Source organism: Thermobia domestica, chromosome 6 (genome assembly GCF_964235325.1).
Source record: "Thermobia domestica chromosome 6, izTheDome1.hap1.1, whole genome shotgun sequence".
Taxonomy (NCBI): Eukaryota; Metazoa; Arthropoda; class Insecta; order Zygentoma; family Lepismatidae; genus Thermobia; species Thermobia domestica.
Window position 1 is genome coordinate 226,874,724 of NC_137459.1, and position 26,956 is coordinate 226,901,679.

Consider the following 26,956-nt stretch of genomic DNA (forward strand, 5'->3'; position numbering starts at 1 on the left):
TTCGCAACCATACAGAACAACAGGCATGATTATCGTTTTATATATTTTAAGCTTCAAATTCCTCGACAGAATTCGCGACGACAAGAGATTTTGAACCGAATAGTAACACGAATTCCCTGCTTTTAGTCGACATTTAATTTCTTCGTGAATATGATTTTCGTCTGTTAATATTGATCCTAAATATTTGAAAGTATCCACTTTATCAAAAGTATTATTTAATATTTTAACTCCTCCACAATTTGCCGTATTACGGTCCCGACGCACTTCCATGTATTTAGTTTTCTCTGCATTTACTTCTAAACCCATGTCCCTGCAAGCGTTTAATAATATCTCTGCATTTATTTCTACTGTTCTCCTATCATCCCCTATTAAATTTACATCATCAGCATATGCCATAACCTGGTGAATGCCGTTCAACTCTAGGCCCTGGTTGCTATCTTTGATTTTCCTTATAGCGTATTCCAGCACAAAGTTAAATAATAATGGCGACAACGCATCTCCTTGTTTCAGGCCATTTTCGACGTGGAAGCTCGTGGACAAAAATTTTCCTACCCGGACTTTACTTTGGGATTCACTTAAACATATCTTAATTAATCTAATTAGCTTTCTCGGTATTCCAAGCTCTGTAAGAACGTTGTATAATGTTTCTCTCCTAACCGAGTCGTAAGCCTTTCTAAAATCAATAAATAGTTGATGTACCGGGGTATTGTATTCCCACTTCTTTTCGAGTATTTGGCGAATGGTAAATATTTGGTCGATAGTTGATCGATTTCGTCTAAATCCGCACTGATAATCTCCAATAATTTCATCTGCGTATGGGGTCAATCTTGCTAACAGAATATTTGAAAGGATTTTATAGGATGTTGACAGAAGAGAAATGCCTCGATAATTATTACAGTCAGTTTTGTCGCCTTTCTTGTGAATTGGAACAATGATTGACTCTTTCCACTCTTGTGGCAATTCTTCCTTGTTCCAGATAAGGAGAATGAGTTTGTGTATCTTGTTCCACAATTTTTCGCCTCCAGCTAAAATTAACTCAGCCGGAATTTCATCTACACCCGGAGATTTGTGTTTCTTTAATTTCTTTATAGCGGCTTCCACTTCTATTCGATTGGGTTCTGAAATATACGGTTCTGCGGTGTGTATCTCCTTTTCTCCACGCACATTAGTTTTTGGCTGCGTGTTCAGCAAATCGTCAAAGAAATCTTTCCATCTATTTAAGAGGCTATCCGTATCAGTGAGAACTGTTCCGTCAGATTTCTTTAATATATAAGCACGAGGTTGATAGCCTTTCTTAAATTCCCTGATCCCCTTATACATGTCCCGAATATTTTTATTTTTGCTATTATCTTCAAGTTCCTTAATTTTAGCTTTCAAAAAATCCCGTTTCTTTGTTCTAAAAGTTTTGGAAGTTTCCCGCCTGATATCTGCGAAATTTTGTGTAGTTATTTCATTCGGATTTTGTAGCCACCGTAATTTTGCCTGTTTTCTCTTCTCTACTAGTTTAATGCATTCTTGGTCGAACCATGGTTTGTTCCTACGTATTTCCGCGTGTCCCAATTTTTCTATTGCTGAACTTTTAATGCTATTTCTAATTTCAATCCAAGTATCCTCAACACTAGTGCACTCCGAGTCTTCTAAAACCGAGAATCTATTCGAAACTTCAATCTGGTATTCCTCTCTTACCTGGCTCTCTTCTAATTTCTTTAAATTAAATCTCTCCGTTTTCGGACATTGAGTATTACATTTATTCAACGATAATCTCTCCCGTATTATCGCTGCTACCAGGTAGTGATCAGTGTCACAATCAGCCCCTCTAAATAATAATAATAATAATAATAATAATAATAATAATAATAATAATAATATATCTCGCTTTACCATGCACTACATCACTAGCTATGTTGAAACAGTAAGATTTCTTCTCCGAAGCGATGGGTTTCTGTCAGTACAGGGAGACTGTCTCCTAAAAGTATTTTAAAGGCAATGCTCTATTTGGCTTAGTCCATTATGCTTTTCATAATGTATGTTTACACATTTATTTATTTTATTTATTTACGAACATAACATAAAATAAAATGAAATAGCCAACATACATTATGAAAATTATAATGCAATAGGCCAAACAGAACATTGCTTGAAAAATACTTTTAGGAGACAGTATTCTTTTTCTTTCTTCAATACCTGCCTGCCTTTTCTCCTGTTTGCCACTATTTCTTTTTCCATTTCTTACTACTGTCATATTAATACAATATTCTATAGAAGCATTGTAGAATCTGAAGGCCAAACTTTACTCGATTACTGATTTACAAAGGTTTTGAGTTTATCGACCCTTTTCACCACCAGTGTTATACCAGACTTACACCTACAGTTTAAGGTGGAATCTTAATTATCGTAATGCGTTTAAAACTTCGCCTATCAGGATTCGAACCCGGTACCACGTGGACCAAAGGTGCACCAGGATAATAACAAGTGTTATATTTTGCTTAAAAAGTTACTTGTACTCTGTTAACTATTAATATAGACTCCGGACAGGAAGAAGAAAGAAAAGTGCGAAAATGTTATATTAATTGCTTCAGCTTTTTTTTTCTAACTGTAATGCACATTCATACCTTCCTTCGATGTGGACAGCAGTAACCGGTGCAAAAATGCTATTGCTTTGTGACAACAGACAGCATTTCCAAGAATTATTTTATCCCTCTGTGCTGTGTCTTCAACCGTAAATACCGCGAATTCTTCGTAAATACAAAGCATCACATGATCTGTTCATCTTTAGGGTTTTGCCCTCATGAGGGCCGCCCTCACCCTCACCTCACTCTCATTTTAGTAGTTGAGGGTGAGGGCGTTGGAGGGTGAGGGCGATAAAGTAATTGAGGGTGAGTGTGAGGGAGGGTGAGTGTGAGGGCGTCAATGGAGGGTGAATGTGAGGGAGGGTGAGTGTGAGAGCGTCAATGGAGGGTGAGTGTGAGGGAGGGTGAGTGGAGGGCGTCAATGAAGGGTGAGTGTGAGGGAGGGTGAGTGGAGGGCGTCAATGGAGGGTGAGTGTGAGGGAGGGTGAGTGTGAGGGCGTCAATGGAGGGTGAGTGTGAGGGAGGGTGAGTGGAGGGCGTCAATGGAGGGTGAGTGTGAGGGAGGGTGAGTGGAGGGCGTCAATGGAGGGTGAGTGTGAGGGAGGGTGAGGGGAGGGCATAAATGCAGGGTGAGTGTGAGGGAGGGTGAGGGGCGTCAATTGAGGGTGAGGGAGGGTTAGGAAAAATGACCATCTCTGCTAGAAGCTGCATATAAAAACATGGTTTAGACTTGTTGATTGAATTTATGAGGTAACCCTATGTGTTGCATAACATGAAATGAATAGGAATGTCTCACATTATACAAAGCTTGACAGAGGTCTAAACTCAGTAAACCACCCTTAGTACCAGTGGTACCAAACCAAGCAACTGTGTCGTGGAGGTCCATTAGAACATCTAACATTTTGTTATCAATACTAAATCCACTTTGGGCGTCATGCAATAGATCAGGCATGAAAGGTTGCAATCTGCGAGCAAGACATTTCGCAATAATTTTGTAATCACAGTTGAGTAATGTAATAGGGCGGTAATCACTCAAAACCTGGGGTTTATCTTTTTTCGGTATTAAAACAATGACCCCCGTAGCAAATGTGGTAGACACCTGACCCATCTCTAGAATATAATGAGCGACTTCAAGAAAGTCCAAGGCAATAATATCCCAATAACATTGATACAAAGCATACGGAATTCCATCAACTCCTGGACTACTCAATGTACTAGAAGATTTAACTACTTGGTGGATTTCGTCCATTGTATATGATTGGGTCAAGAAGTATGTTTCAGAGGTAGGAAAATTCACTGCGGCAGAGGAAATGTCTAAGTAGGATCAGACTGAGTAGGATCAGGTATGCCATTAAATTTATTTTGGTATTCGGAGAGAATATAAGCCGCTATGTTAGGTTGCTTCTGAAGGATATACGCATCCCCTGTATGAAGAGAAGGAATACTGAGACGTTCTAGTCGGCGAGTTTCTTTTATATGATTGTACATGGATAACCTTTCGTGTGGAATCGTCAGAGGATCACATCTTCTTGCCATAAACCCTTCTAAGTTTTTGCGTTGCAAATTTAAACCTTTTGCTTTAAAAATGCAATTTTTGATATTCATCTGGAAGATCATTCCTGTGACTCAATTCTTGGAGACATTTGTGATAAAATTGTGTAGTCTGTAGTCTGAATAGCCTGATCTTGTGCGATACGCATAAAGAAGGTTTTGATATTGGGTTTAACCATTTTCTAATTGAGAATAGAGTTGAAGTGGGGCTTACGTTCACACCATTTAATCCAACAGTTTCGAAAGTTTTCTTTAACTTCAGATAAAACTAACAAAGAAGAGTTTAATTTCCAGTAAGATTTACCCATTTACTTTCGTGGTACATCATAAGGGATCCATATTTTTATTGCAAAATGATTAGAAATGAAATGAAATCTGTGAGTTTTACGTCCCACGGTTATGCCGGTTAGGCTAAAGGAGACGGTGATGATGAGAGATGAGTGAAATGGTGGAATGAAGAAAGTGGGAGGAAACGGGAGAACCCCGAGAAAACCCACGAGCACGGTGTTTGTCCACCACAAAGTTCACTTGGCGGGGGCTGGGATCGAACCCGGGACCCCAAGCACCAGAGGTGAACGCTCTACCACTGAGCCACCGCGCCCCCCACAAAATGATTAGAATTACTACGCAAATCATACATTATTTGTGGTGTACACAACCTATCACTAAAATAAAATCTGTCTATTCTACTCTTAGTATTACTACGGATACGTGTACAAATGATCTTTCTTTTTAAAAATAGCAACATCCTGTAATCTAAGCCCATCGACTAAATATCGTAATTCAGGACTATAACTAGTGTCTCCTGTGACATCTTTTCCAGGTCGAATAATACAATTATAGTCTCCCCCAAAAATTACATGATCATATGTCAGATTAAACATATATACTAACGTTTAATTTTTAAAAAAATCTCACGTTCATTTATTTTAGTATGCCCACTAGGAGAATATATATTAAGAAATATTATTTTGTTCCAAAGAAAACCAATAGCACCGCGATCTGGTGTCATGCGCAACTGAGAGATCTCAAATTCGTGCCTTATCGAAATTGCAGTACCTCCCCGGTTCACTCCCAAATTTACATAACGTTTATAACCAGTGAGATAAGCGAAATTATCTTCAACTACCTCTTGCAAAAAATAATTCGCGGTCAAATATAAACTGTTTAAACAGTTGTCGTTTCGTTTCAGAACTCATGCCATTAGCATTAACAGTAACACAACTCAATAATGACATAAGTAAACACAGTAAACTTAGTAAACAAAGTAAACACAAGGCAGCCCTTAACACTCATTTCCTCTTAATTGTAAACAACTAAAGGGAAACGAAGTATTCAGGTATTTACAGACGTCATTTCAGAACAGTCCATATTGCTTGCCTCATTATCACCCGTATTTAATTTCTTTTATGAGGCAATACTATTATTTTGCAGATGAAGCGCAATTTGTTGACGTGTCCGTCTTTTTGGTGATGCATTATCATGTCTTTTATTCTCTAATTTCGAATGTGTAATTTTGCATTGGCTAGATCGTAGTAACGGAAAATCATCATTACTGTCGATGTCATCGTCCTTGAGAAGGTCAGAGTTATTATCGTTTGTATCAGTTTGAAGCCCAAAAGAAGCCTCTGTTTGCTTTATATCGACACTCCCCGTTGTTGCTGTGAATTGACCTTCAGTTATCTCGGTCTGAGCGAGTTCCACGGGAGAAACACCAGCTACTTCCTCTGGTGTTACGTCAGCTGTTTCTGCTTGCGTTTGGTTCTCAACACCTTCGCTTGGAGCTACAGGTCGAACATCATTAGAACTGAATTGAATTTCTTCCTTCGTTACATGTAATTCACTGTCCGTAGTACTAGATTGGATGGCAGACGGGAGAGGTACAGGCACTTGACGGGGAAAAGTAGGGGTTATAGGCAACACTGTAGGGCGAGTATTTAAATGACAATTAGAGCGTTCATTTAATTCTGAATGACATCGTTAGCAAGTTTTAGGCTGTCCTTTTTTTCATTTCTGTAAACATTTCGGTGTAATCCTTTGATGTGGAGAAAAGAAAAAAAAAGTAAAAGAAAAAAATTTTTCGTCCAATAATGAATAGTATGCAAGAACTCCATACTATATTGTTATGTTTACTTTTTGAACTTAAGTACTTTCTGTACTTTTTGGTGGCATCTTTTATTTTCCCTTTCTGTATATATGTACCTGTAAGGCGCACACAAATGATAGAAAAATGTATTCGAGCAAAGCACATCTCTTTACAACGAATTAAGTAGAAAGTTTATTAAATATGAGAGAAACTAGTTGCAAAAAATATCAATAAATAGATCAAGATATTTAGAATATTTAATGTATAATAAATATTATACATTATACACGATTAATGTAAAATAATAATTGAAATTAACAATAAAGCATATTTCTTTTTAAAAAATGCATAAATAAACAAGAAATAAAGCATAATATGCGTTGCTCTAACAATTAAGTTGTATGAAGACGAGAAGAAAACCAAAGCTGATTCCTTAACGAATTTCGTTGATCTTCTTTGTGTCTACAAAAACGCATTCCTAGAAACCTACAAGCTAGGTATTATCTCTGTGATTATATCAGTTTCTAGTGCTACATGTGAAAGGTCATTCTCTTCTTTGAAAAGATTAAAGACTTGTACATGCAATTCAATGACTCATGATAGGTTGAAAAACTTAGTGTTACTTTATATTGAGAAGAAAATTGTTAAATCATTAGATCTTTAACAAGTTGTGGATATGTTTGCTGCTGCCCACACGAATAGAAAGATCCTCTTCAAGTAGAGGCATGAACCTATAAGTTATTTTCTTTACCTGTAGAAGTGTGTTTTCTTCAACTTAAGTCAACCAGCTACACATATTTTTAACGCCATGATTAATTAACTATTTACTTATATTAGAAATCAATTGCACTAATGAATCCTAGTTGTTTGAGGTACTAAACTCTTATATTTTCACTGTTTTCCAAAGAGTAAAATCATGAACAACAAAGATGGAAACATTCACCTTGAATACACACACACACACACACACACACACACATATATATATATATATATATATATATATATATATATATATATATATATATATTGGAGATGGCTCCCTCAAAATCCTCTTGGGCCCTTCATTGCCCCCCCCCCCTGAAAAAACTCTAGCTACGCTACTGGGCACCATGCACCAGAGATGAATTCTCTACCACTGAGCCACCGCGGCCCTGCTTGGGCTTGGTCGTCCATATCCAATATCTCTTTTGGCGTTGCTTAAACAACTTCTAGTTTTCTTCTAAATCCAGACTCCATATTGGCGTAGATATTAATATTACAGTCGATTGGTAATATCAATCTTTCACATTTAAAAATTAAAGTACACACAAGTACAAAAATAAGCATTTACCATAGAAACACTAGCTGTAAGTGTTCAAAATAGATTTATGGTTTCTATAAAATCAATTGAAAATTGCTATTTTTAATTAGGCAGCTAGTGAAAAACAGCAGCTTTCGACTCCAGCCGAGTTTAAACTCAACCTAAACTCAGTTGACCAAAGTGAACTGACCCGACTGACCCGACCCTACAACCCAACCCGAGCTGACCCGACTGACCCGACCCGATAACCCGACCCGAGCTGACCCGATTGACCGGACCCGATAACCCGACCTGAATAACCCGACCCGACAACCCGATCCGAGCTGACCCGATTGACCCGACCCGACCCGACAAACCGACCCGAGTTGACCTGACCCGACCCGACCCGTAACCCGACCCGTTTGAGAGCACTAAGCTCATGCGATTCGGATTCCACGTTAATCAGTAGTTCCCGTCTCATATAGCCTTGCTGTTGAAACGGACGTTAAACTCAAAATCAACCCAACCTATCTAGAAAAAGGGCAAAACAAAATTCATTACTGCTACCAGCTAACAAATATTTATACTCCATTTCTTGTTCTCATAAAATAATAATTCTCTCTGCCAATCCATAAATGTAATAATATTATTAAATTCATTTGTAAAAGTAATAAGAATTTGATATAAAGTATATCTCTTGTTCCTATCAATAGCTTCGACTGTGTGTCTTTTTCTTTACTTCTTTTGTCATTCTAATAATAATAATAATAATAATAATAATAATAATAATAATAATAATAATAAATGGACACTCTCACTAATAAGCAAAGGGTAGATCGCTTTAAGGCGATTATCAAGAACTTTTTGGAATATTTTGATATCTGTGTTAAGTAGCGTGATGGGACGATAATCAGAAACAGTAACTGCTTTCCCTTTCTTTGGAATTAGGATTATTATTCCTGGATTATCGGGTATGTCACGTTGACGGTGCATGTCATTATATAATTCGCATAAAATATCCTGTAAAATCCCCCAATATTGCTTGTAAAGTTCATAAGGGATGCCATCAGGCCCTGCGCATTTGCGATCTTTGCAACTGTTAAGCACACAATAAATCTCTTCTTTCTGTATAGGTGCCATAAGGGTATTAAATAAATGTGCAGATACTTGAGGCAGTAACACTTGTAAATATACATTTGTCAAGTCGAGACATCACTTTTACAGCATATTGTCGAAACAAGACGACCTCAAATCTTGTCTCGCGCATCCCTATCCATTCTACCTACATAAAATCAATTTTGAATACGAATATTCAATTTCTTTTAACGATAAACAGTTGTAATCTACGATACAGATTGAAGTAAGATATTGGCTTGAACTGCTTTATTACCCACTTAACCTTCGTATACTGCAATTATATCTAAGTTTGACATAAATATTTGTTATTATTAGAATGTAAACACTGAAGAATATATATTAACACACAATGAGGAAGAACTCAATGCTCGTAGTAATTAACAAATTGGTTGCATGTTTATTTAAAATTAGCTCTCTTGAAATCTTAATAATCATTATTAGAAAGAAAGCAAGAAGCCCGTTTTGTTAATTTGGACATATTATAAGAGATTGAGGAATGTGTATGTAATCGAACAGAATATACGAAACTAAATGGAATGGCATGTAGAACTGAACTTGAAAGAGGATAGGATGTGTAAATGAAAAATTAAAGAAACCAATGGTTAACAGCAGTAGTCACTACTTACAGCAGATGAGTGAAATCCCGCCCCCCTCCAGAAAGTACAACAATTCTAAAACATAAGGGCTTCATATTTTATTCGTTTTCTGACAAAATTGAAAAATGGATTTTGCATATTGTTCGCCTATACCCCTTCAATACAGTTAGCTAACAAAACCAAGTACGATCGACTAACTAGACGTCAAGTGAGCGAAGTTTATATAGGAAGTTTCGATTCAGCTTCACCGAAGTGACGCAGACGTGGTGTTGAAGCTTCTGGTAGGTCCTATTTCGTAATGGATTTCAGGTCAGTGAGATTTCTTTATACGTATCAGAAAGCTCTTTAACTCCATACTAAAGGCGTGTCGTATGATTTATTCAAACCGCCAGGTATACGGTTAACCATGAACCCAATTCATTTTGATTCTCTGCTCACAAGTTTAACTTGAAATAAATTCTTACTTTTCCACGGAAACACAAACTGTTTGAATGCTCATTTTATTATGGGTGAAATGTATAATTCTGCAAGTAATAAACATTTTCATGTCTTTCTCCGAGATTCGATCCCTCGTCCTTTGGCTCAGCAGTTCGACACGTAGACTACTAGACTAATTGTCGTTGTGTAACAGCTTGGAGGAAAATCGGTTTCAACTGCACGAAGGAAATTGAGGGCATTGGTTATAGCTGGATGGAGGCAAATGCCATGTGCTCCCAAGTTCGTAGTGCCACTTGCTATTTTTGGAAGATGAAGACAGCCTTAGGGAAACCACGTGTACTGATTGCAAGCACCTGGAAGATTTTGTCGTAGATTTGGCAGCTCCAAATCAATACATTCAGTGAGTGAACAAGGAGTGGAATGATACCGGCACTCTATTTTACTTTGATTGGCCTTGTTTTTATAAAGATGGAGAACGAAAATATTTTACCGTTCGAACATTTGAAAGAATATATTTTTCTTAAGAGTTGAAGATGATATTGGACAAAATTTAAAAGTAAACAGTCTGAACTGCCCCGGCGGAAAATATTTATCAAAAACTAGGGTGCCATAATTAACGATTTTTAGTAAGGGGTTAATATGAATAAACTGTGTTCTGATGAACAGGCCTACTTTATTACTAGAAAATAGTTTGCTGATGGTATGTAATATTGGGGTTCTTTCAGATCAGTTTGCTTATCCTAGAGTCCCGTTGATTATAGAGTTTGAAACTAGCTTTAAAAAGCATGTATCGATTTTAGAGTTACTGGCAAGTTTTGATTCACTCCCAGTTCATCTGTTCTCATTTTATTAGTTGTAGTGTAATGTTTCTCTATATTCTGTATTTTTAATTTTACATAACAACATTGTTATTATTATATAATTAGTTTAGTAGAATAATAATAAGCAACAATTTTTTTTTCTAACCCATAGGGATGAGCACGAGTCAAGCTAAAACTCTACTCGACTCGAAGTCAAATTGAGTTTCGAGTCAAGTCATAGGTAATAACCTCGAGTCGAGTTCCGAGCCGATTGAGTTTTTCGCGTCGAGTTCAGTCGAGTTTGATAAATGGTTCGTTCGTTTTAACTCGTCTTGAAATCATGGCCTGATTACACTGGAAAACGAAAGTCATGAGAAATGTAAGCTAAACAGTAATATGGAATACTTTTAGTGTTGCTCACGAGAGGGGACACTGCTCGCGTCTCGTCTCGTCTCGATAGCGAAACCACAAGAGATTTTTCATAACAAGCTCAGCTCGGCTCGGCTCAACTGAGAGGATGGCTCGAGCCGGCTCACTTGGGGTGAACCATCGGCTCGAGCTGGCTTGGTAGGGATGAGCCGTCTGCTCGGTTCGGCTCGACTGAGCCGAGGGCTCTAGCCGAGTCGTTGGGTGAGCTGTTTGGCTCGGCTCACTTCTCGGTTCGGGTCGATAGTGAATGAGCTGTGAGCCGAGATGCTCGAGCCGTTGACAATTCTAAACCCGGACCGAGCAGTTTTGAAGATATTTGGCCAGTGCCCTATAACTTTTAACAGTGTTTGGCTCGAGCCCGAATACTCAACCTAGACCCTCAACCCAAATTCAGAAGCTAGTGAACAATGTCCTTGACTCCTAGACTTCACGACTGCCAAGGTTCTCATTCAACTAGCTTTATAGTATTCAAATACAAACCGCCTATCTTTCACGTTTACATACAGAGTTGTTACAATTAATAATAATAATAATAATAATAATAATAATAATAATAATAATAATAATAATAATAATAATAATAATAAAAGTTGTAGTAGTAGTAGTGTCATTAATAATAATTATACTGTTTATGTAATATATTTTAAGAATATACCAAATTTCACAATAGTAAATCCCCACGTTAAGCGGGTTCCCATATCCAGGCTTCTACTATGAAAACATTTAGATCACTCCCACAATCATTTCACAGATTCAACTTGTTGCATATAAGTTATTAGGACGTAAAATTGAATATAGTTTATACGAAAAAGACCTTTATGCATTGGAAGACCTGTAACGCCCAAATATTCACCACAAACTTATAATGGTATCGATATAAACAAAAAAAAAGTGTAGAGCAGGAAAGTACTTTACACAAAAGTCTAAAGAAATTCCATGAAGACGTACGAGCTGGTCGAGCGGTTTGGGTCAATAGTCTATCAATCATAAGTTTGTGTGTTCAAATCCTATAGGAAATATTCGTTTTGTTATTTTCCTTAAAAGCGTGTTCCTTATTGTCATCAGAGGACTGAAAACATTTCTTTGAATAAATCTTTGGCAACTACCTTTCTCTCAAATTCGATTAGAAGGGAACATTATATGAATTACAAATTTAAAATCCAAAACTGAAAACAAAATATTAAGTATGTTTAATTTTTCATTATTATCTTTTGATTTGTAATGAAAAACTAATTATAAGCATTGATGATTTCAGAAGATTCTCCTCGTGTAATGGTCAATATATGAACGAGAGGAAATTGATAGAACATTATAAGTCCACTTTGAACATGATCGAAGATATGGCCACGAATTTATGTCGACAGGATCTCAAATTCTCCCACATGCCATGCCCAGAAATCATCACTGTTTCAAATGTTTTCTTAACAAATAAGTAGGTAGAATATTACATTTATTTCTCGTTCTACGTTTTGAAATGACAAAATCATAATTTTAAAGATAATTATAATACGATAAGCATAAAGGTTTATAGAACTAACGAAGTAAATAGTATTGTGTAAGTTATCGGTTTCTAATCGGATTAAAACTAGAATATTCATTTGCATCGCATTTTAAAGTAAATCCTCTCTATTTATAATTCTTACTGGAAAGCATGTTTAACTCCAATTACTTAATCAATATATTTAATAATATATTTTTATTACAATATTTTTACTATTCAATGCCGTATACACTTCATTTCCCAAAGCAAAACCTCGCAAATGTATAGTGGGCTAGTGAATATTATCAAATAAATTATCATTTAGTATACGTAAATACTGCATCGCCTGATTTGAAACTTCGTACTTTAACGAATAATAATAATAATAATAATAATAATAATAATAATAATAATAATAATAATAATAATAATAATAATAATAATAATAATAATAATAAAATCATAGCCACATCTTATAAGAATTTCAGACTTACTCAATAAATGAATTCAACGTGGTCTCTATTCGAAGTTCTATTTATTCGAATCCGATAGAAATAAAAAGAGAAACTTCGAGAACAGGTAAAAGAAAAATGTTACTCTGGTGGGACTGAAACTAACCTTTAAGAGTTCCTTTTAAGTTACAAATGCCTTAGACACTTTGTTTCTTGTCTTTAAGTTAACTGATTCACTGAACGTATCTGAGTAAGTTGTCTTTATTTTCTACTCGGTTATACACCTTTTAAAATAATTTCGCTTAAGCTTGGACGAGAGGAACACGAATGTAAAAACATTTAGGTCAATTAAAATTCCCCAACCGGGAACCGAACTGGGGAGCCCGTACACCAAAGGCACACGTGCTAACCATTAGACCAGCGGTGAGAACGAAAGAAATTTGTTTTGAAGTGTCTGAAATTTATGCCTATTTCGCCCTGATGTAATATGTCTATTGATGAAATGATGAGGTGTATACGGTTTGGGGTTGATATAGTTGTTGCTGCAGAATCTAAAAAGAAAATTAATAAGATGTAGAAAACTTGAGAAAGGCTTCTGAAGAATATGGGATGAAAATAAATGTTAGAAAGACAAAATCCATGGCGATTGAAACGAAGCGATCGGTGTCAAATATAGAATTAGGAGCGGGAGAAAAGAACAAATGACTAGTTTTCGATATCTGAGTATTATTATTAGTGATGATATGATATGCGAACGTGAAATAAAAGCAAGGATAGAAATGGCGAAAGAAGCCTTTTGGATGAAGAAAATACTATTTTGTGGGACCTTGAATAGAGTTGAAAAAGACTCATAAAATGCTTCATGTACTGCATTTTACTGTATTTATAAGGCAGAATCATGGACATTATGCAAAAATGATGAGAAACAATTGAAGGGTTTCGAAATATGTGCGTGGAGAAGGATGGAGAGAAATAGCTGGGTCAAGAGGAAACCAAACGAAAAGGTGCTAGAAATGGAAGGAGTAAGATATTATTAAGAAGAGGAAGAAAAATTGGCTGGGAGATTGGTTAAGAAGGAACTGTATCATGAGGGATGTGCTAGAGGGTATGGTGGCGGGAAAGAGAGGGAGGGGATTAATTAGACTAATTAGGCTATTGGCGATATCAAAACAGAAAAATCGTATGTGAAGTTGGAAAGGTTAATAGAAGATCGTGGAGTATGGCGATTTCTCAGCCGCGGTAGGTGAGCCGCTGGTAATGGCGGAATACTTCTGATATAATGATGCCGATGATGCACAGTAGAAACAGAAAAATCCACTTTATTGTCATTGCTAATACGAATCACAATGCAAATTTCTACAGGCTGTCAAAATGCCTTGCTGTAAAGGCTATAGAGAACTATCTGTTACTATGAGAGGGGAAATCATAGGTCTAGTAACTATGGGACAAACTGCCATTCGCATAGCTAGGGGAGCTCCCTCGTGGCTAAGCGGTTAGCGTATGCGCCTTTCGCGTGGGAGACCCGGGTTCAATTCCCGGCGGGAGCTCATGTGGTTCGGATTCCACGTTAATCAGTAGGTCCACGTCTGATATAGCCTCGCTGCTGAGCGGGACGCTAAACAAAACCAACCAATCAACCACAAAGCTAGGGGTATGGGCTGTGACAAGAAAACAGTGAGGAAATTGATGTAGTGATATGAAGAAGGTGGTGAATATTTCACATCTCGGCCAAGAAGTGGGAGACTAATAATAATAGTAATAATAATAATAGTAATAATAATAATAGTAATAATAATAATAATGTCAGGTATTTATATTTATTTAAATGAAGTCTTTAGCATACCCTCGTAGTACAGTATTATTTTTTAAATGGTCATTATAAAATTGTCAAGCTAAATTTTAAAGAGTTATTACAAGTGGTGCTTTATTTATGTATTTCACAATTCATTTCTGCCAGTAGCTTTCGCCCCCTTACTCCCTCTTCATGCTTAACCAGAAGGAAGCTGCTCGTCCTCAGGTTGGGAACCACTGCTTCCGTTTGACAGCCTGTAGAAATTTGCATTGTGATTCGTATTAGTAATGGTAGTAAAGTGGATTTTTCTGTTTCTACTGTGCATCCTCGGCATCATTACATCAGAAGTATTCCGCCATTACCAGCGGGTCACTTACCGCGACTGAGAAATTGCCATGCTCCGCGATCTTTTCTATTAACCTTTTCATCTTCACATACGATTTTTCTGTTTTGATATCGCCAATAGCCTAATTCTGTTTCTATATAGCCTAATTAATCCCCTCCCTCTCTTTCCTGCCACCATACCCTCTAGCACATCCCTCATGATACAGTTCCTTCTTAACCAATCTCCCAACCAATTTTCTTCCTCTTCTTAATAATATTTTTCTCTTTCCATTTCTAACGCCCTCTCATTCGTTTTCCTCACGACCCAGCTATTTCTCTCCATTCTTCTCCACGCACATATTTCGAAACCCTTCAATTGTTTCTCATCATTTTTGCATAATGTTCATGATTCTGCCTATAAATACAGTAAAATACCATGCATTTTATGAGTCTTTTTCAACTCGAGTTTACAAGGCTGAGCTCGAGTTGGATGCTGCCAAATGAAAGATAATCTCCAGTAGAGAAATTCAGTGATGATGTAATCCTGAAAATAAAGGGAGGAAAATGAATGGAGAAAACGCGTTACAGAGTGAATTCTGTTAATGGTACTATATTTGATATTATCCGTTAATTCCGTGCCTTTGCAAGTTGTTGTTTATTGACACTTTATTCTCCCCTATTCTCTTTGTGTCTCAATGTGTAAAATTTCACAGATATTATACTAATCATGAACCCTTAGTTATATTTGCAAGTTAAAGGGGAAATAGCCCTACTTTAATACGGATAAGTTCTCCACCTCGTTTGAGTGTTATCGAATTTTGCATTTTTAATATTTACAAATAAATCACCAATAGGACCAGTTACAAATAAATCAATAATTTCAAAAATTATTTAACGAACAATGAAATCAGCAATTTCTTCTTTCGAAGTAGTGTTATGTATGAATCAATAGCGTCGGAACATAGAAGCTCATGCCCTGTTAGACCCTCAAAATTTTCATTAGGGATTGGGTTCTTCCCCCAAAATGAGCCATCCATTATTTTAATTGATTTGCAGGTAGGACTACTGTTAGTAGTTTCAAAACTCAGCGCAAAGCTTCGAGTTAGTAAAACAAAATAATAATAACCTACCGTATGTACCGCATATTATTTGATACGCGGATATGTATAGTTATATGAACTAAGTAAATTTGTTTACATAATCCTCATTTGAGTTAATTATAAGATTAACTAAATCCCCCGACTGTTATCTTCTCATCAGCGCCTCTGAAATCTGTTTTTTTTTTTGTTTTGTTTTTGGAAGTGGCTGTATATAGTTTTACGTGTGTATCATACAAACAAGAAGTACTGTTAGTAAAAATATCCAAAGACTCCGTTTTGTCATTTCGTCAGCCAGCGTTTCGCTCCACTTCCGCACAAAAATACTCTTTACGATTTGTGCTTTTAACAGTTGGGGGCAACTTCACGCTGCTGTGCTAGCCACTACCAGGCGTAATTAATTAATCTTGGAACAGACGTTATTTGGGTTGCTTATCTCACGGATTTTGCACCTCAAGAATTTGTGTAGCCCGCTGTACATACCCCTTACTTCATTAGTCAAAAAAAAAAAAAAAAAAAAAAAAAAAAAAAAAAAAAAAAAAAAAAAAAAAGAAAAAAAAAACTTCTTTAGTAAAAAAATCTCAATTCTTACGCAATCTCCCTTCCTTGGCATATGTAAGAGTTTGCATATACTCTGCAAGGTGAGGGACCCAACAGCTCGTGAATTATAGAATATGCGGTTGTCCTGCTTAACCGAACTTGGTTTAAATAGCACAATATTTATATATCTTCTTATACAATGTTAAATCTCTCTCTATATATATATATATCTTGTTTTTCCACAGGTGGAGAGATATACAATTGGCTTTAAAAGGAGCAAACAGGAATGATAGAAAAGAAGCTGGATTTGAATTAAAGTGGAACGCAAACAGAGATCCTGGCCAGAAGTTTGGTGCTATGCTTTCATTTTATCATCCTTCTGCATTGAACTATAGTGGAAATTTACTGCTTTCCTATCCAGGACGGACTGTTAAAGGAGGCTTCTCTGGTGGTGTTGATGGTATTGTATACTATATATACATCCACACACATCCAAACACACACACACACACACACACACACATATATATATATATATATATATATATATATATATATATATATATATATATATATATATATATATATATATAGTGGCGGATCCAAGGGGGGCTATAAGAGCTATAGCCCCCCCTTGACGCTCAAGTGTACACTGGATAAAGTGGGCTTCAATCCTGCTTTACACTGGATAAAACCTCAAAGTATGGTTTAGCCCCTCCCTTGATCATATCGTGGATCCACCACTATATATATATATATATATATATATATATATATATATATATATATATATATATATATATATATATACAAGCATGCTGCATGCGGACGTAAGTCGCAATTCATCTCAATCTAAACTATTAGATGAACCTTATTCTCGGGAACTCCAGCATCTTTATCATTTAAATGTTAATTTATAATGGGTTATATTATAAACGCTATGCAAATCTACATCTGGCATAAATTGCATGTCATGTAATTATATGGAACGTGGAAGATTTTCTTTATTAGCTATCCTCAGTACCTTATGGCTTCACGTTTCTAACAGTTGTGCTAATTTTCTGGTATTATATTGCTATAAACTAACAATGAACTGTAGGCATTTAGGTAGTATACAACCGAAGTAAAAGGAAACAATGTTCAAATTTCCCGCTGTACGAAATCATTTCCAATACTCTAATTAGCAATATTGCTACATTACACTAGCTTCCCACAAAACGCCACACATATAGAAAATTTTGAAATACAGTATGCATCAGTACTATGGATTCCTCCACATAGGAATACATCATAAACAATTTTCACATAAGAATATTAAATCAGTAAAGTTGAGTCTCACCAAACTAGTTCTTTCAACAATTGTAAATTATCTTCAGTCTTGTAATTTATATCAGAAGCAATTACGTACATAATTAATTTAGGATATTGTTCTTCATGTATGCGAACGACACTGTCAAAAGAATGCATACAAATGATGTTTCGACTATTTTTTTATGTGCAGGTGTATAATTTCCTTGCCTTGCAATCGAACATATAATTATTTTGTTGTTTATTGCATATTCCAACAACGTTTAGATGGTTGTAGGTTGTTACAATGCGCACCACGAACGCAATTTACTATTTTATTAATGTAATAAAATGCATTTATTTAAAAAGTAGTACAGCTACGTTTCGAAGAAAATGTGAAACTTGTCGTGTAATGTCCTATTTGATATATACAGGGACGGATCCACGATTTTCTGAGGGGAGGTGCACCAAATAACAGCCAGTACATTTCAATTAAATTTGAGGTTTTTTTCTAAATGCCTTTAGGCACTTGTGGTGTGAATGAGGAATTGCCCTGGAAATGCTAAGTAACTGCTCTCGATGAATCCTTTTCCTTCAACCTTCAGAAAACTGAACGAAACTATTGATATTGCAAAACTCCTGCTAGCCTCTCACTTTAGGTAGTGTATATTTACAACGAAGGTGGGGTGCACCTTTGCACCCACATAAATCCGGTCATATATATATATATATATAGTGTGCCCCATAAGTCCGTTTACAGAAGTCATCTCGGTAACTATTGAAGATACGAAAAAATGATAAGAGAGCAATGTTCTTGGAAAATATGTGTTTTCAATCTAAAATGTTGGAATTTTCGGAATTGGACTAACCGTTTGGGCTCTACACTGGATTAGCGCCCAATACTAAAGAAAATTGCAACGTGGCCAAGAATTTGTTGGACAACAGTGAAAGTAAGTTCGTGTGGTTTGAAGTATCTTCAACCAAGGAGAATATAAGGGGTGTTCACAATGAAGGATATGAAGAAGAAACACATGCAAGATCAATCCAAGGCAGTGGCGTCAGCATCTAAAGGGGAGGGGGCAGGTACGAAAGATAAATTTAATTTAATTTATTCACGGCAAACTGGTATTAATTGCTTAGTGAAGTTAACGAGATGGAACAAGAGGACAATTGACTAAAATTAGAAAGGGCCAAAGTACAAACCTCTAAAACCAGAGAAAAGTCTGTAAACATGAGTTATCGTAATCAGTGGTCGAAGTGAGACGGTATGCGGTGGTATGACACAGCACCTCTGGTTTTTTAGTGATCGAGACATACCGTCACAGGAGAGTAGATGCTAAATACCTTTAATAAATCCATTTTTATACACAGTAATTTACGAATAGCTTTACACTAAGAATATTTTATTCCTTATGTAGAAATAATTTCTAAGTTCATAACCCAGACTTTTTTTCCTACCATTTTCCTACCTTTTTTTTTTTTTTTTTAATTAGGTGTCTTCAAAGAAATTAATCCAGTGTATATTTTGATGTCCCATATTGAATTGTTTTTGATGTGTGTGTTTTCTCGCCTTAATGCATATAAATGTCGTGGTTTGAGCATGGGCGGATTTACAGGTTGTCTGCTGTGAAGGGTGGAACTTCCGGGGTTTTGGAATAAGCCTCAATCGAGTGGGGGTTCGCGAGTTTTCCTCAGGAAATTCAGATAAAAACTCTGTTTTTGAACATTTTCGTGCATGATTCTCCCTAATACAACATAGGGGGGACATTTTTTAAATTTTTTTTTTTACAAAATTGTTGGCGAGGGATCAAAGTCTCTCTGTCTCCCTCTCTCCCCCCGTAACAACAGAGAAGCTCTCCAATGATTTTCAGTCATTTTGTAAATAAAAATGCAGTTTTTCAGACAGAATATCCTCACTTTATTTCATCATTTAGATAGACGGTATGTCGAGTCAAAATTGTAATAAAACATACGGATTCTGCTTTTTTTTCACTTCAAACACTGATCTAATACAAGTTAAGCTTGTATTGCGACCATGTGAGTGCTTTAAAACAGAAGCAATAACTTTTAAGCTATAAACTCCTTACAAACGTATTCTGCTTGGAACTGAGATAACTTTGAATGATATATTTCAATTCTACTTATTAAGACACTTAGATGTTTTCTCATTATTCAATTGGTCTCGTTTAGAAACAGAAGCGCCAGTACCGTCACGTTTCCAGACGAGTTCAAACGAGATAGGTTAATTTAATTATCTCGTACCCAGCTGCTAATGCAGGGACAGCGTGCCTGGCATCTACAAGGTATTTGGATAGGTCGAAACCTGCCCCGACGGACCGTACTGACTAAGGTTTCTCCTGGTTTTCCTCAGTGTCCCCCAAGTGCATGCCGGAATGGTCCCTTTTCTCAGGCCAGGGCCACTTTCTTCTCCAGTCCTAGACTCACCTAAATGGTCCGCGGCTTTCGTACCTCTCCATGTGTATGAAGAATAGTGACTATGCATTCACGTGCAATCAAGGCAGAAATGGTCCTTCACGCATCCAGGTTGAGTACACGTGCAGCTGCGGAACAGTTTCATAACCGCCATCCACAGCTCCCATTGCGATCATATACAATCTGTCTTATGAATAAAACGGAGTCTTGACTGTTCTCACCTTGCTCATGAGTAAGGTTAGCAAGCTCTATTTCATAAGCAAACTCTCAAATTTCGTATGAATAAAAACTATCATAGTTGTGAGTTCTTACTCCTAAGTAACCTGAGCATGCTCAGAGTTTGCTCCACTACGCTCTGAGACGGCCAAGAAGTAGATGTTTACCTAATTTAAACGAACTTGATACAAATGATTGATATGAAAAATTTGAAAAAAAAATGATGATTCTTTGCCAGAATTTTTGGACATGATAAGAGATTATTCAATCATTTCTAGTAAATACTCTAGGACAGTGGTTCTCAAACTTCCCAATTACGCGAACTCCCTGTTCGGTCGGAAAGTGATCTGCGAACCCCCTTGCAATGCTATCTGAGATTTCACATGACAACAAAAATATACTAAATAGAATTACCACTGACAGGGAAAAGATCAAGAAAAATAATGCAATAAGTAATTTATTCTAAACAAATTAGTAAACGAAATTTCAATTGTAAATACAGTAACTTTCAAGACACTTTTTTCTTGTTTTGTTTTAGGAAATCCACTTGATAAACAATGTTCTCAAATGTGGTGTCACTAATGTGAGGAATGAAATTCTTTATGTTTTTACATAATTGCATTGGAATCTCGAATAAGTTTTGTCACCATCAATCTTAGGTCCGATTCCAAAGTAAGACGATTTCGCTTTAAGGTTTTAATACTGCAAAGAGCAACAAATGTCTGCTCACATAAGTAAATGGTAAGAAAAGGCATCAAATGTTGCAATAGCTTTTTAGACAACTCTTTATACTCGCACATACAACCAATAGCTACAAAGTTCATTTTCTTTTCAACGTTTTTCCATGAAGTATCGCAGGATAGTTCCAATAGCTGTTCTTGTTCTGTGTTAGAGACAGTCATAACTTGTATGTCATGGATTTCTACATCAGTGCAAGGATCTTCAATCCAATCAAAACCAGGTTGTAGGACAGGGAAATATTCTTGAAATCTTACAGCTAATGCTTTCAGGTGTCCTACAACTGTTTTGTGAATTTCAGCAAAGAGTTTTTTGACTTGAAGATTCAATGAAATTCTTGAGTACTGGGAATGATGAATAGTTATTGTTTTATACTCGAACTGCCTCCAACTGCAGTTACTTAGTCTTAAAAATACTTATTGCATAACAGCTTTGAGTTCCATTTTATTACAACATTTTTCAATTTTTAGACGTCGCGGATCCCCTGGCTAGGTCCCACGGAACCCCAGGGTTCCGCGGGCCCCACTTTGAGAACCACTACTCTAGGATATTCGAAACTCCTTTCCGTGGAAATTTAGAACAAGTACAAAAATGCACTATTAGTAGGCCTAAACAGCGTAGTTTTTCTACAGCATTAATATTTTATATCAAATATTTATTAAAATACATTTATAAAGAATGACATTTGCACGCAAGCTCGACATTTTAATGACCTTCGATGATTATCCTGGCAACTGCGTTTCTCCTTTCTTGCCTTCATTGTATCTTATCTTCTGCAATGGCGTCCTCTTCTTCAAACCCTCCCTCGAAAAGATCAAAATATCCGTCTTTTAGATATTTAGCCACATTATGCAGAACAAAACTGGCTAGAATCACTGAAGCCACTTTGATGGTTGACAATTTTATTTTACTTTCCAGAATAGGGAATCATTGCTTGACTTAGCCGTAGTATCTTACAATTATAACGTGTTCCCTGATCAAGTAGTTGTTGAATTCCCTTTGTGCTGCCGTAACGGGATTGCGGAAAGTAGTCATAAGTCAATAATGAATGGTGTATTCAGAGTCTCTCAGAAGCAAAGTTTCTGATCTGTTTTCTACCATGACCATGCAAACAGCCGAGTTCATTCATATTCTCGAATCGTGCACCGAATCCGGCCAGGAAGCATCTCGTGAATTCTTCCTTTCAATTACAAGTGGTTTGAGCATTTAAGGCATAACACCCTTTACGGGTTACGTACTCATCCCTGAGTTTATGAGGCTGTTTAATTTCCACATATACACTCTATGACTTCTATAGCAAACGGAAAATTGTACTGTTGGCGCCACTTATTTATTACTGTCTGCTGTTCAGCAAAAGTTGATGGGAATTTTATCCACAATGGCCCTTCTCTGCTTTTTCTCCCTAGGACTTTTGAAAATGTAACACACAGTACTCTGGTCCACACCTATATCCTCCCCTACTCCGCTTTGATAACCTGGATCACTTAAGAATTTCAAAAAGTCCCATTCCTGTTCATTAGTAAGTGCCTCGTTCTAGTTTTACTTGATTCGCCTAGGAAAATAATTACTTACCCACTCCACGTTTTCTGTATCAACGCGATAGAGAGCTTTGTAGTCCACTTCGAAAGTGTTTCTGGGCTCTTTGTATATTTTCCGTCGTTCTTGTAAATTCATGAATGGAGTCATTTCCACAATATGTCTTCACTTCACGGCTTCAGTAAGCAAATAAGGTAACTCAAGATTTTTTTGAGAGAGTATTATAAAGTATGACAGAGATTCAGTTTTATTCATACGAAATTGGAGCTATCTCAATAGTGCTGACTCCTTGCTCAGACGCTGAGTGATCTCTCGAAGAGACAGCTCATCTTTCTCATTTTTATTTATCCAAAAGGAGTAAATTCCCCAAAATTGGAGTAAATTCACCTTGCTCAACTGTATTCATAATACCCATAGATTAGCAAGTTATTGACACATTTCACGGATACTAGTAGTTTATTGAACCGACGTAACTCCGACAGACCGTAATCCGTAACCGACGATGGCACACTCGTTGATATTCTGGCTAAAGTTTCGTGCAGTCGAACGCGATCGATGCAAAAGGTGGCCCAAAAGAGTAATACTAGCCTAATGTCTGTCCAAAGAATTCTGCCTGAGCATCATTTTCATCCCTTCAAGGTACATTTCGTGCAGGAGTTGCATGGAGATGGTGCCGACCGAGGACGTGAATTATGTGAATGGCTTACACGCAAACAACATAAACAACCGAACCTTGCAGCTAACATTATGTTTTCCTTCGAGGCCACATTTCATCTTAATGGATCTCTTAACAGACATAACTATGTGTATTGGGCAGATAGTAACTTTCATATTGCCGAAGTTTCCCATAACCAAGTTGACCCTCGTATAAATGTATGGTGTGCAATTCATGGTAATGTTCTGGTGGATCCTATGTTCCTAGAGGGGAGATTAACAGGTGAAATCTATCAGAACCTGCTACAAGCAATACTGGAACCTTATTTGGACAAATTGCCTCTCGCAAACCGCCAGCACTTTTACTGTCAACACCATGGTGCTCCACTCCACTTCAGTATCAATGTTCGATAATGGTAAGAAGCAGCAGTTCGTGGACATCGAATCGGGCGTCGAGGCCTAGTGGAATGACCATCGAGATCGCCTAATGTAACACTGTTTGATTTTTTCTGTAGACTTAAAATCTGCCACTTAAAATCCGTTTTTTAAGGGATCGCCCGTACAATTGCTCTTCCGCGAAAGCAATATTCGCGAGGACCTGCTATTACCACTGAGACTCTGCAACAGCTTAGGGTCAGTTTGCGACATTGTATCGTAATTTGTGCACAACTAGATGTACATCACTTCAACATCTTCTACGCTGAACACAGTTGCAGCATTGTTTTTACCTGTTTCAGGATCTTCCAACAGAAAGGTGACTTGAAGTGAACGGGTTAGGTTAGGTGCGGTATATCTAGTGTGAGTATCTCTGTCCTTTCTCCTCATATCATGCATTTGTCAAATTAACAAGGATGGTCCCATTGTCGCTAATCAGATGAATGCTGGGATGGTACATTTAAAATAGTTAACTTCTACATTGTTAAATCCCTTTCCAATAACATAATAATATTGCTCACGAGACCAGAACATTTTCGTGTCTCGTCTCGTTTCGAAAACTCATACACAATATTAGACAATCATTCAACAAAATGAGATGAGGCAACAAGTTTACGACCCGAGCTAAGACCTGCAAGTGAATAATGATGCTCACAAGATGAGAATCATTATTTATTTATTCGTTCTTCAAGGAAATAACAGAAGAAGATCGGAGGTCACAAGGAGACAGACGCATTATGTGAACCTAGGACTGGAGAAAGAAGCGGCCCTGGCGTTAGAAAAGGGACCATTGCGGCATGCATACGGGGGCAGTGAGAGAAACCGGGAGAAACCTTAGTCAGTATGGCCCATCTAGGCCGTTTTCCACCTACCCAAATACCGTGTAGCTGGCAGGCACACAATCCCTACACCACGGCTGGGTACAGGATAATAATTCTGTCTAGTTTGAAGTCGCCTGGAAACGTGATGATACTGGCACTTACGTTTCTAGACGAGACAAACTGAATAAGATAGGATCAAAGTGTCGCAATAAGTAGAACTGAAATGTATCGTTCAATGTTATCTTAGTACCAAGCAGAATACGTTTGTAAGTTAGTAACTTAACAGTTATTGCATCTGTTTTAAAGTACTCACATGGTCGCATTACCCGTTTAACTTGCATTACAATAAATCATGTTTACAGATTTTTCTCTGATTTTAGAGGTTTGGTACTTCGGCAAATTGTCCTCTTGTTCCATTTCGTTAACATCACTAAGAAATTAATACCAGTTTGCCGTGAATAAATTCAACTTAATTTCTTTTTCGTACCTGCCCCCTTCCCTTCCGATGGTAACGCCACTGCCTTGTATTGACGTTGCATATGTTCCTTCTTCGTATACTTTATTGTGGCCGTCCCTTCTAAAAAATAAAATTGAAATTGATTCTGAAGAGTGTGATTTAGGTAAAGTGTATCAGAGTAACGTTCGCGGCATAGAAATCGTTACACAAATTCTAAGTCCAAATTAATAACAAACTCTTGCTCCGTTTTCTTATGCATCCAGAAATACGTGTCTCAATCCATCAGTCACTTCTGTTATTCAATCCAACTCCTCCCCCTCCTCCACCTATCCTTGTCAGAGGCAATGTGTATGACGTAGTACAGAGTTGGCGTGGGCCAATGAAAACTTGACCCACGGCCCACTGATCCACCACCCACAATGACCCACGACCCACTGGCTCACCACCCACCGTGACCCACTCTGACCCACCACCCACCGTGACCCAATCTGACCCACCACCCACCATGACCCACGGTGATCCACCACCCAACATGAACCACTCTCATTCACTGTGACCTACTCTGACTCACCAAAATCCATCGTCATCAACTCTGAACACGATCCACGGCCTCTTCTGTACTGACTAAAGAGTTTACACTTGTAATAAAACAAGACTGTGAAATTGTCACTAATCGGAGTTCGAGTTTCTAGTCAATCGCTCAAGCACCACTCTGTTACAATAACGGTGGATCTGACCTTTACGGTATAAAATGGTAAAGTGTTTGTCAGTGAGGAAATTAAAACAGTTAGAGGTGGGGGGGGGAGAAATTAGTGTGTGCCTAAAATATACTTGTACTAAGAGAATATTCTTGCAAGTGTTGGTTTCTGAACGCATTCCAAAAGAAACTTCTATTCACAGAAAAATACTCCTGTCTGTACAATATGGAAAAGGTTATAGTTTCTCAGTTCACAGTACTTTTCTTACAAAAGACTTGAAAAATCAGTTGTTCATAGGGTATAAAGGTGTTCGGGTACCCTATGTGAGAGCATCTCCATAAAGTATGCTCATAATTGTAATTTGTGTAATCACTAAAACACCACGTTAAATTTAAGTTACGAGTAATTGCAATTATGAATATTTATTCGAAGTAGTTTACATAAAGCAAAGAAGTGACTTACTAAAAGTTAAGTACAAAGCTGAATAACACAAATAAGCCATTAGTAATACAAGTATACATTTTCCGTAACTCGTAATTTTCCACCTTAAAACACATCTGAAATCGGATTTATTTCCTGTTGGTAATTTTTTCGCGGTAAATCATCCGCAGCAGAACGATATCCATCCTTCAGCCAAGAAATAACTAGCTCGTCTACTTGCTTGTCTAGTGGTGGGCCATTAATATTAATGAACAAAAAGTTAGACAATGTTTGAGCGCTTAGTCTATTTCTAATATCAGTCATCTGTAAATTCATAAGAGGAAATCCCCGTTCGTACTCTATCGTGGAAATTGATAATTCTTCTACCCGATTTCTGCAACTCCTCATCGACAATCTACTTGTTAGACTTAAGTCTGATAACGATTTTTACAACGTAATACAATGGCTTATTTAAGTGGGAAAGAGATTCAGGCTATTCTTGATAAAAGTAATTGTACCTTAGACAGTGGTAAAGAGAGTTATGTGTCAGATGATGCAGGAGAAGATATTGAATACCATAGTGACGAAAGTGTTGGAATCTGTGGGAGCAGCGTGACATGCGAAAAACATCAGAAGGTAAAAATTCTGGTATTCTTCACAACTGGAAAGACTAAAAAAAAAAAAAAA

The 26,956-nt window shown here is 37.1% G+C and overlaps 1 protein-coding gene across 2 annotated transcripts in view; it reads left to right on the plus strand.

Moving 5' to 3' along the window:
• Apoltp (Apolipoprotein lipid transfer particle) overlaps nucleotides 1-26,956 on the plus strand; it is a 6,186,292-nt gene that overhangs the window by 2,830,750 nt on the left and 3,328,586 nt on the right. For both annotated transcript variants that reach the window (XM_081762641.1, XM_081762640.1), the window contains exon 28: nucleotides 16,820-17,034. In XM_081762641.1, coding sequence (XP_081618767.1) covers nucleotides 16,820-17,034 — 215 coding nt within the window. The remainder of the gene's footprint in view (nucleotides 1-16,819; nucleotides 17,035-26,956) is intronic.